The sequence below is a fragment of the Pseudophryne corroboree genome, chromosome 1 (genome assembly GCF_028390025.1).
Source record: "Pseudophryne corroboree isolate aPseCor3 chromosome 1, aPseCor3.hap2, whole genome shotgun sequence".
In the NCBI taxonomy this organism is placed as follows: domain Eukaryota; kingdom Metazoa; phylum Chordata; class Amphibia; order Anura; family Myobatrachidae; genus Pseudophryne; species Pseudophryne corroboree.
In genome coordinates, this window is record NC_086444.1 from 1,246,701,927 (window position 1) to 1,246,714,008 (window position 12,082).

At 52.0% G+C, this 12,082-nt stretch overlaps 1 protein-coding gene across 4 annotated transcripts in view; it reads right to left on the bottom strand.

Moving 5' to 3' along the window:
* The window catches only part of PCGF1 (polycomb group ring finger 1), a 57,360-nt gene that overhangs the window by 25,000 nt on the left and 20,278 nt on the right, over positions 1-12,082 (bottom strand). For 3 of the 4 annotated variants that reach the window (XM_063954188.1, XM_063954161.1, XM_063954179.1), the window contains exons 2-3: positions 11,742-11,847; positions 11,489-11,641 (exon numbers count right to left, since the gene is read on the bottom strand). In XM_063954188.1, the coding sequence (XP_063810258.1) occupies positions 11,489-11,641; positions 11,742-11,847 (259 nt within the window). The remainder of the gene's footprint in view (positions 1-11,488; positions 11,642-11,741; positions 11,848-12,082) is intronic. The other variant, XM_063954171.1, reaches the window with a different exon arrangement.

Consider the following 12,082-nt stretch of genomic DNA (forward strand, 5'->3'; position numbering starts at 1 on the left):
TGTTTCCAGGTTTCCTTGGTATTATCTTGTTTTAGTTGGCTTAGCGAACCTCCTCTACTTTAACATTGGTCTTTTCCAGCTCTCCTCGGGCACAGTTTTAACTAGACTGGCTTGGAGGTGGGACATAGTAGGGGAGGAGCTAGTCACATGGTTAGAAATGTAAAGTGCCAGCTCCCACTTACTGCCTACTATATCCCCATTGTATCTGCACTCCAGTGGCCCCTGTGGAATCGGAGAAAGCGATTTATCGGTAAGTTCCAAAATCCTGATTTCAACTTCCACCTGATTTCAACTTCCATGCCATCAAACATAGCCACAGTAAGTCTGGATAGACTAACGACCCTTGCAGAAGCAGATCTTCTTGAAGTAGCAGAGGCCAGGGCTCTTCGAGGGACATGGCTAGGAGGTCCGCATACCAGGCCCGGCGAGGCCAACCTGGGGCAATCAGAATTGCCTGAACGCTTTTTTAGTCTTTTCAGAACTCTGGGAATGAGAGGAATTGGAAGGAACACGTAGACCAACAGGAAAACCCACGGCGTCATCAGAGCGTCCACAGGATCCCTCGTTCTTGAACAGTAACACTGCAGCTTCTTGTTGAACCGAGAAGCCATCATGTCGATCTACGGGCAGCCCCTACGATAAATCAACAGCTGAAACACCTGCAGGTGAAGGCCCCATTCCCCAGGGTGCAAATCGTGTCTGCTGAGGAAGTCTGCTTACCAATTGTCCACTCCCGGAATGAATATGGCCGACATGGCCCTGGCATTGCATTCTGTTCAGAGGAGTATCTTGGACACTTCTCGCATTGCGGCCCTGCTTTTTGTTCCTCCGTTGGTATATGTACGCCACCGCCGTAGCGTTGTCCGACTGGACCTGTATGGCCTGATGTTGAAGGAGAGAAGAGGCCTGTAGAAGGACATTGTAAATTGCCCTGAGCTCCAGAATATTTATTGGAAGAGAAGCCTCCTGAGGCGACCACATTCCTTGGAACTGAGTCCCTGGGTCACCGCACCCCAACCATGGAGGCTCGCATCCGTAGGCAACAGAATACAAGCTTGATATCCGAATCATCGACCCTTCACTAGGTGGGAGATCTGTAACCACTACAGCAGGGAAACCCTTGCTTTTGGTGAAAGGTATATCCTATAGTGCATGTGCAGGTGCGATCCTGACCACTTGTCCAGTAGATACAGCTGGAACGGACGGGCATGGAATCTTCCATATTGAATCGCCTCGTATGAGGCCACCATCTTTCCCAGTAGGCGTATGCAAAGATACACGGAGATCTTGATCGGTTTTCAGAACGGAGCGAATCATTGCCTGAATGGTCAGTGCCTTGTCCATAGGAAGGAACACTTTCTGAGACACCGTGTCCAGCATCATCCCCAGGAACTGAAGCCTCTGCGAAGGTTCCAGTTGGGATTTCTGTAAATTGAGAATCCAACCGTGATTTCTGAGCAGCCACGTAGTCAGGTCGATGCTTTCCAACAACCGTGGTCTGGACACTGCTTTTATGAATAGTTCGTCCAAGTACGGAACAATGTTGCTGGAGCATCATCTTCGCCATCACCTTTGTGGACACCCTCGGTGCTGTGGAGAGACCAAAGGGTAAGGCCCAGAACTGGAAGTGATTGTCCTGCAGTGCAAGCCTGAGGTAAGCTTGATGAGGCGGCCATATCGGGATGTGAAGGTACACAGCCTTGATATCCAGGGATATCAGGAACTCCCCTTCTTCCAGGGTAGCAACCACCACTCTCAGAGACTCCATCTTGAATTTAAAGACCCGTAAATACGGGTTCAGAGATTTGAGGTTCAAGATCGGCCAAACCGAACCACGAACAGGCTGGATTAAAACCCTTTGTTTTGGAGTAGAGGTGGGACTGGAACAATTACCAGCATTCGCTGCAGGTTTTGAATGGCTTCTTGCAAGGTAGCCCTTGTTACAGATGAAACTGGCAAGTTTGACTTTAAGAGTCTGTGGGGTGGGAGCGCCTGAAATTCCAACCAGTAGCCCTGGGAGATTAGGTCTCGTACCCAAGAGTCCCGGCAGGATTTCGCCCAAACGTGAGTTACAGGTGGGTGCGCACCTGAAATTTTTCAGTCTTACTGAAGCTGGGGCAAACCGTCAGTTGGAGGGCTTGGAAGAGGCAGAGCTTGCGCTCTGCTCCAGGGAACCAGTGCCCGCTGGTCTGCGTGGTTTACCTCGGTTTCCTCTTGCGGCGTTGGAAACACCCCTGGCCTTGCTCCTAAACCTGGCCACTCGAAAAGGACTGCAGAGAAGGGCCGGGGTAAGCACATCTAGCCGGAGGGGCCGCCAACGGCAGATAGGTGGACTTGCCTACTGTCGCTTGTGAAATTCACTTATTTAGTTCTTCACCAAATAAAGCCTCCCCCGTAAAGGGAAGATTCTCAACACACCTTTTGGAATCAGCGTCCGCTGTTCACTGCCGCAGCCATAACGCCCTGCGTGCCGACACGGCCAAAGCGTGCATTTATCAGGCCAATCTCTTTGATTTCTTCACTCATGAAATTAGCAGAATCCTGCACATGTTGCAGGAGTGTGACAATCTCATCCTGAGGCATAGTGTCAAAACCCTCAATTATATTACCCGTCCATTTAACAATGGCCCGTGTAATCCAACCACAAGCAATTGTGGGTCTCTGAGCAACTCCCACTGCTGTGTAAATAGATTGGAGCGTAGTCTCAATTTTTACGATCAGCAGGGTCTTTTAAGGAGATAGCTCCCGGTACTGGCAGTACGAGCTTACGTGACAGCCTGGACACCGAAGTATCCACTGTAGGAGAATTTTCCCACACCTTCCTATCCTCAGGGGGAAAAGGAAACAATGTCAGTAACTGCTTAGGTATCTAAAAAATTCTCATCAGGATTAACCCATGATTCCTTACAGCGCGTTTAATTCTTTTGAGACTGGAAACGTAGCAGTAGACTGGTTTTACATAAAAAGAAAACGACTCTCCTATTTCCATCTCATTATCAGGGATATTCCGTAACTCTCGAATAGAATATATAAGAGGGTACCGTCTCCTTTGTCAGCCTCCCCCTCCTCCAGGTCTGACATATCGTCATCCAAGTCAGACTGGAGAACATGGGGCAGTGTGCATCTCTGTGAAATAAGCAGAGGAGGCTGAGAAGATGGCCTCTGGTCAGAATTCTGTAATATAAAATCATTTTTTTAAATCTTGCCTCTCCTGCCTGGCAGTAGCCAGTTCAGAGGCTATGTCTGTAATCATCCCTTTAATCGAGTCTAGCCATGCTGGCTCCTGAGTGCTGCTTCCTTGTGAAGGGGGGCTGCACTGTGCACACTACAGAGATCCCCCCGGGGGAGGGGAAAACTTTGTGCTGTAGGACTGACATATTACTTCCATGCCTGACATACCGTACAGCAGAATACACACACACAGGAATAGGTGAAAACACAGTAACCCAGAAAGCCCGTTAGGGTTGAGACAGAGAGGGAGAAACCAGCACGCCTTGCCTCTACAGCTAAAGTAGTGCTTTGCCGGGCAGTAACTAGGGACCTTATATAATAAATATACATATCGCTCCACCCCACTACAAACCCCCTTGTTACCAAACCAGGTGCTTTTGAGGTTCCTTGGCGGAGCAGCGCTGTATTGCATGCAGCCTGTCTGTGAAGCAGCAGGAAACGGCCCCCGGAGCCACTTGTCCCGCTCTCTGGGAAGCCCCGTCCCCTTTAATGGCGCGCGGTGTTCCCGCATAATTTATACTGGCAGGGTTACATAGAAAATGGGGTTAAAACCCCTTTTAAGTATCTGCGCCAATTTGTGGGCTTATACAGAGAGACAACAGCAGCCCATCTCTGAGCTGTGTGCCCGACGCCCTAATGCCGCCAGCGGAACCGGGGACCAACTAACCGGGACCCCGGCTCTGTACCCACCACCAGCGCGTCTTCAGCACAGCAATTAGGGGTGGCGGCATGCTGTGGGGGAGAGCGCTCACCGCTGTGGGTGAGCAAAGTAACCCCCCTCAGGAGCTATGTCCTGTCAGCGGGGATCCGGACCATTAACCCTTTAAGAGGTTGGTACCGGTCCTCCCCCTAAGTCCCACGACGCAGGCAGACTGGTGCCAAACAGTCCGGCCAAAAAACAAACTAAAATACATTTAAAGAAAAAACATCTGGAGCTCCAGAGAATGCACCCGGCTCCCTGCGCACATTTTTCTAAACTGGATCTGTGGGAGGGGCATAGAGGGGAGGAGCCAGCACACTCTGAAGAAATTTAAAAGTGCCAGACTCCAATGGACCCCATCTATACCCCATGATACTAGACCATCCCAGTATCCCCCAGGACGTTAGAGAAAATAAGATTTTACTCACCGGTAAATCTATTTCTCGTAGTCCGTAGTGGATGCTGGGAACTCCGAAAGGACCATGGGGAATAGCGGCTCCGCAGGAGACTGGGCACAACTAAAGAAAGCTTTAGGTCACCTGGTGTGCACTGGCTCCTCCAACTATGACCCTCCTCCAAGCCTCAGTTAGGACACTGTGCCCGGACGAGCTGACATAATAAGGAAGGATTTTGAATCCCGGGTAAGACTCATACCAGCCACACCAATCACACCGTATAACTCGTGATATTTTACCCAGTTTACAGTATGAAAACAACTGAGCCTCTCAACAGATGGCTCAACAATAACCCTTTAGTTAACAATAACTATGTACAAGTATTGCAGACAATCCGCACTTGGGATGGGCGCCCAGCATCCACTACGGACTACGAGAAATAGATTTACCGGTGAGTAAAATCTTATTTTCTCTGACGTCCTAGTGGATGCTGGGAACTCCGAAAGGACCATGGGGATTATACCAAAGCTCCCAAACGGGCGGGAGAGTGCGGATGACTCTGCAGCACCGAATGAGAGAACTCAAGGTCCTCCTCAGCCAGGGTATCAAATTTGTAGAATTTTGCAAACGTGTTTGCCCCTGACCAAGTAGCAGCTCGGCAAAGTTGTAAAGCAGAGACCCCTCGGGCAGCTGCCCAAGATGAGCCCACCTTCCTTGTGGAATGGGCTTTTACTGATTTAGGATGCGGCAGTCCAGCCGCAGAATGCGCCTGCTGAATCGTGTTACAGATCCAGCGAGCAATAGTCTGCTTAGAAGCAGGAGCACCCAGTTTGTTGGGTGCATACAGGATAAATAGCGAGTCAGTTTTCCTGACTCTAGCCGTCCTGGAAACATAAATTTTCAAGGCCCTGACTACGTCCAGTAACTTGGACTCCCCCAAGTCCCTAGTAGCCGCAGGCACCACAATAGGTTGGTTCAAGTGAAAAGCTGATACCACCTTAGGGAGAAACTGGGGACAGGTCCTCAATTCTGCCCTATCCATATGGAAAATCAGATAAGGGCTTTTACATGACAAAGCCGCCAATTCTGACACACGCCTGGCCGAAGCCAAGGCCAATAACATGACCACTTTCCACGTGAGATATTTTAGATCTACGGTTTTAAGTGGCTCAAACCAATGTGATTTTAAGAAACTCAACACCACGTTGAGATCCCAAGGTGCCACTGGAGGCACAAACGGGGGCTGAATATGCAGCACTCCCTTCACAAACGTCTGAACTTCAGGCAGTGAAGCTAGTTCTTTCTGGAAGAAAATCGACAGAGCCGAGATCTGTACCTTAATGGAGCCTAATTTCAGGCCCATAGTCACTCCAGCTTGTAGGAAGTGCAGAAATCGACCTAGTTGAAATTCCTCTGTTGGGGCCTTTTTGGCCTCACACCAAGCAACATATTTCCGCCATATGCGGTGATAATGCTTTACAGTTACATCTTTCCTGGCTTTAATCAGCGTAGGAATGACTTCCTCCGGAATGCCCTTTTCCTTCAGGATCCGGCGTTCAACCGCCATGCCGTCAAACGCAACCGCGGTAAGTCTTGGAATAGACAGGGCCCCTGCTGCAGCAGGTCCTGTCTGAGCGGCAGAGGCCATGGGTCCTCTGAGATCATCTCTTGAAGTTCCGGTACCACGCTCGTCGTGGCCAATCCGGAACCACAAGTATTGTTCTTACTCCTCGTTTTCTTATTATTCTCAATACCTTTGGTATGAGAGGCAGAGGAGGGAACACATAAACTGACTGGTACACCCACGGTGTCACTAGAGCGTCCACAGCTATCGCCTGAGGGTCCCTTGACCTGGCGCAATATCTTTTTAGCTTTTTGTTGAGGCGGGACGCCATCATGTCCACCTGTGGTTTTTCCCAACGGTTTACCAGCATCTGGAAGACTTCTGGATGAAGTCCCCACTCTCCCGGGTGGAGGTCGTGCCTGCTGAGAAAGTCTGCTTCCCAGTTGTCCACTCCCGGGATGAACACTGCTGACAGTGCTAGTACGTGATTTTCCGCCCAACGGAGAATCCTTGTGGCTTCTGCCATTGCCATCCTGCTTCTTGTGCCGCCCTGTCGATTTACATGGGCGACTGCCGTGATGTTGTCTGATTGGATCAGTACCGGCTGGTGTAGAAGCAGGGATTTTGCCTGACTTAGGGCATTGTAAATGGCCCTTAGTTCCAGAATATTTATGTGTAGGGAAGTCTCCTGACTCGACCATAGTCCTTGGAAGCTTCTTCCCTGTGTGACTGCCCCCCAGCCTCGAAGGCTGGCATCCGTGGTCACCAGGACCCAGTCCTGTATGCCGAATCTGCGGCCCTCTAGAAGATGAGCCGTCTGCAGCCACCACAGTAGAGACACCCTGGTTCTTGGAGACAGGGTTATTAAGCGATGCATCTGGAGATGCGATCCGGACCATTGGTCCAGCAGGTCCCACTGAAAGATTCTGGCATGGAATCTGCCGTAAGGAATTGCTTCGTAAGAAGCTACCATCTTTCCCAGGACCCGCGTGCAGTGATGCACTGATACCTGTTTTGGTTTTAGGAGGTCTCTGACTAGAGATGACAGCTCCTTGGCTTTCTCCTCCGGGAGAAACACTTTTTTCTGGACTGTATCCAGAATCATACCCAGGAACAGTAGACGTGTCGTCGGAACCAGCTGTGATTTTGGAATATTCAGAATCCAACCGTGCTGGTGCAGCACCTCCTGAGATAGTGCCACTCCTACCAACAACTGTTCCTTGGACCTCGCTTTTATTAGGAGATCGTCCAAGTACGGGATAATTAAAACTCCCTTTTTTCGAAGGAGTATCATCATTTCCGCCATTACCTTGGTATACACCCTTGGTGCCGTGGACAGTCCAAATGGCAACGTCTGGAATTGGTAATGGCAATCCTGTACCACAAATCTGAGGTACTCTTGGTGAGGATGGTAAATGGGGACATGCAGGTAAGCATCCTTGATGTCCAGGGACACCATGTAATCCACCTCGTCCAGACTTGCAATAACCGCTCTGAGCGATTCCATCTTGAACTTGAATTTTTTTATGTATGTGTTCAAGGATTTCAAATTTAAAATGGGTCTCACCGAACCATCCGGTTTCGGTACCACAAATAGTGTGGAATATTAACCCCGTCCTTGTTGAAGTAGGGGCACCTTGATTATCACCTGCTGGGAATACAGCTTGTGAATTGCCTCTAGCACCGCCTCCCTGTCTGAGGGAGCAATCGGCAAGGCAGACTTTAGGAACCGGTGGGGTGGAGCCGCCTCGAATTCCAGTTTGTACCCCTGAGATACTATTTGAAGGATCCAGGGATCCACCTGTGAGCGAGCCCACTGAACGCTGAAATTCCTGAGGCGGCCCCCCACCGTACCTGGCTCCGCCTGTGGAGCCCCACCGTCATGCGGTGGACTTGGAAGAAGAAGCGGGGGAGGACTTTTGCTCCTGGGGACCTGCTGTTTGCTGCAGCCTTTTTCCCCTACCTCTGCCTCTGGACAGAAAAGACCCGCCTTTTCCACACCTGTTTTTCTGGGTCCGAAAGGACTGAACCTGATAAAACGGCGCCTTCTTAGGCTGTGAGGGAACATGGGGTAAAAATGCTGACTTCCCAGATGTTTCTGTGGAAACTAGGTCCGAGAGACCATCCCCAAATAACTCCTCACCCTTATAAGGCAAAACTTCCATGTGCCTTTTTGAATCTGCATCCCCTGTCCACTGGCGAGTCCATAAGCCTCTCCTAGCAGAAATGGACAATGCACTTATTTTAGATGCCAGCCGGCAGATCTCCCTCTGTGCATCTCTCATGTATAAGACCGAGTCTTTTATATGCCCTATGGTTAGGAGAATAGTGTCCCTGTCTAGGGTGTCAATATTTTCTGACAGGGAATCTGACCACGCAGCTGCAGCACTGCACATCCATGCTGACGCAATAGCTGGTCTAAGTATAATGCCTGAGTGTGTATATACAGACTTCAGGATCGCCTCCTGCTTTCTATCAGCAGGTTCCTTGAGGGCGGCCGTATCCGGAGACGGTAGTGCCACCTTTTTAGACAAACGTGTGAGCGCTTTATCCACCCTAGGGGGTGTCTCCCAACGTGACCTATCCTCTGGCGGGAAAGGGAACGCCATTAGTAACTTCTTAGAGATTACCAATCTTCTATCAGGGAAAGCCCACGCTTCTTCACACACTTCATTTAATTCTTCTGATGGGGGAAAAACTACAGGTAGTTTTTTCTCCCCAAACATAATACCCTTTTTAGTGGTACCTGTAGTTATATCAGAAATGTGTAACACCTCTTTCATTGCCTCAATCATGCAGTGAATGGCCTTAGTGGGCATTAAACTAGACTCATCGTCGTCGACACTGGTGTCAGTATCCGTGTCGACATCCGCGTCTGCCATCTGCGGTAGTGGGCGTTTTAGAGCCCCTGATGACCTTTGAGACGCCTGGACAGGCACGAGCTGAGAAGCCGGCTGTCCCGTATTTGGCATGTCGTCAAATTTTGTGTGTAAAGAGTCTATACGTGCACGCAATTCCTTCCATAAAACCATCCACTCAGGTGTCTGCCCCGCAGGGGGTGACATCCCTTCTATAGGCATCTGCTCCGCCTCCACATCATTATCCTCATCAAACATGTCGACACAGCCGTACCGACACACCGCACACACACAGGGAATGCTCTAACAGAGGACAGGACCCCACAAAAGCCCTTTGGGGGGACAGAGTGAGAGTATGCCAGCACACACCAGAGCGCTATATAATGCAGGGACTAACTGAATTATGTCCCCTATAGCTGCTTTATCTATATGTATATATACTGCGCCTAAATTTAGTGCCCCCCCTCTCTTTTTTACCCTGTTCTGTAGTGTAGACTGCAGGGGAGAGCCAGGGAGCTTCCTTCCAGCGGAGCTGTGAGGGAGAAAATGGCGCCAGTGTGCTGAGGGAGATAGCTCCGCCCCTTTTCCGCGGCCTATTCTCCCGCTTTTTCCTGGATTCTGGCAGGGGTATTTACCACATATATAGCCTCTGGGGCTATATATTGTGGTATTTTTGCCAGCCAAGGTGTTTTTATTGCTGCTCAGGCGCCCCCCCCAGCGCCCTGCACCCTCAGTGACCGGAGTGTGAAGTGTGTATGAGGAGCAATGGCGCACAGCTGCAGTGCTGTGCGCTACCTTGGTGAAGACTGATGTCTTCTGCCGCCGCTTTTCCGGACCTCTTCTTGCTTCTGGCTCTGTAAGGGGGACGGCGGCGCGGCTCCGGGACCGAACACCAAGGCTGGGCCTGCGGCCGATCCCTCTGGAGCTAATGGTGTCCAGTAGCCTAAGAAGCCCAAGCTGGCTGCAAGCAGGTAGGTTCGCTTCTTCTCCCCTTAGTCCCTCGCTGCAGTGAGCCTGTTGCCAGCAGGTCTCACTGAAAATAAAAAACCTAATTCTATACTTTCTTTCTAGAAGCTCAGGAGAGCCCCTAGTGTGCATCCAACCTCGGCCGGGCACAAAATCTAACTGAGGCTTGGAGGAGGGTCATAGTGGGAGGAGCCAGTGCACACCAGGTGACCTAAAGCTTTCTTTAGTTGTGCCCAGTCTCCTGCAGAGCCGCTATTCCCCATGGTCCTTTCGGAGTTCCCAGCATCCACTAGGACGTCAGAGAAATTTTATAATGTAATGGGGAGAGGAGGAGCAGCACACACAGGCGGGGGTAGGGAGGAGCAGCAGCACACAGGCGGGGGTAGGGAGGAGCAGCAGCACACAGGCGGGGTAGGGAGGAGCAGCAGCACACATAGGCGGGGGGAGGAGGAGGAGCAGCACACAGGCAGGATTAGGAGGAGGAGCAGCAACAGCACACAGGCGGGGTGAGGAGAAGCAGCAGCAGCAGCACACACAGGCGGGGTGAGGAGAAGCAGCAGCAGCAGCACACACAGGCGGGGTAGGGAGGAGCAGCAGCACACATAGGCGGGGGGAGGAGGAGGAGCAGCACACAGGCAGGATTAGGAGGAGGAGCAGCAACAGCACACAGGCGGGGTGAGGAGAAGCAGCAGCAGCAGCACACACAGGCGGGGTGAGGAGAAGCAGCAGCAGCAGCACACACAGGCGGGGTGAGGAGAAGCAGCAGCAGCAGCACACACAGGCGGGGTGAGGAGAAGCAGCAGCACACACAGGCGGGGTGAGGAGAAGCAGCAGCAGCAGCACACACAGGCGGGGTAGGGAGGAGCAGCAGCACACATAGGCGGGGGGAGGAGGAGCAGCAGCACACAGGCAGGATTAGGAGGAGGAGCAGCAGCAGCACACAGGCGGGGTGAGGAGAAGCAGCAGCAGCAGCACACAGGCAGGATTAGGAGGAGGAGCAGCAGCAGCACACAGGCGGGGTGAGGAGAAGCAGCAGCAGCAGCACACAGGCGGGGTGAGGAGAAGCAGCAGCAGCAGCACACACAGGCGGGGTGAGGAGAAGCAGCAGCACACACAGGCGGGGTGAGGAGAAGCAGCAGCAGCAGCACACACAGGCGGGGTGAGGAGAAGCAGCAGCAGCAGCACACACAGGCGGGGTAGGGAGGAGCAGCAGCACACATAGGCGGGGGGAGGAGGAGCAGCAGCACACAGGCAGGATTAGGAGGAGGAGCAGCAGCAGCACACAGGCGGGGTGAGGAGAAGCAGCAGCAGCAGCACACAGGCAGGATTAGGAGGAGGAGCAGCAGCAGCACACAGGCGGGGTGAGGAGAAGCAGCAGCAGCAGCACACAGGCAGGATTAGGAGCAGCAGCACACAGGCAGGATTAGGAGCAGCAGCACACAGGCAGGATTAGGAGGAGCAGCAGCACACACAGGCGGGGTAGGGAGGAGCAGCAGCACACACAGGCGGGGTAGGGAGGAGCAGCAGCACACACAGGCGGGGTAGGTAGGAGCAGCAGCACACAGGCAGGATTAGGAGGAGCAGCAGCACACACAGGCGGGGTAGGGAGGAGCAGCAGCACACAGGCGGGGCGAGGAGGAGGAGGAGCAGCAGCACACAGGCAGGATTAGGAGCAGCAGCAGTAGTGTACAGAGGAAGGCTTGGGGAAGGGCAGCAGCAGCACACAGATGCATTGTGGGTATAGGATACGTGGGAGTACAGATAGTGCTCTTACTTTCCTGCAGGCGAGGCACCAGCTTGTAGACAATGTCCTGCATGACTCGGTCCAGTTTCAGGTTGAGGAGTGGTTGGGTTTCGTGGATCTTTATATTGCACAGAGGACAGTACTTACTGGTCTGCAGATATTTCACTATGCAGCTCTTACAGACTGAGGGCGAGAGGATACAGAAGGGGATCACCTATATACTGTCTATATGGGGGAGAGCGGAGTATTAGACTGTTCCCCAGACCAGTGTCAGTGTACTCACATGTATGCAGACATTCAGTGATGGTTGTGGCATCTATAAAGTACCCGGCACACAGGTAACACACAATGTGTTCATTCAGCTCCTTTATCTTCACTTTCACCACCTCCTGCGGGAAGACGCTGGGTCACAACTACATACACTTATTACTTACACACTGCACAATGGGGAAGAGGTGATACGTGGCTGAGGAATAAGATGGGTGCAGGCGCACACTGCACAATGGGGAAGAGGTGATACGTGGCTGAGGAATAAGATGGGTGCAGGCGCACACTGCACAATGGGGAAGAGGTGATACGTGGCTGGGGAATAAGACGGGCGCAGGCGCACACTGCACAATGTGG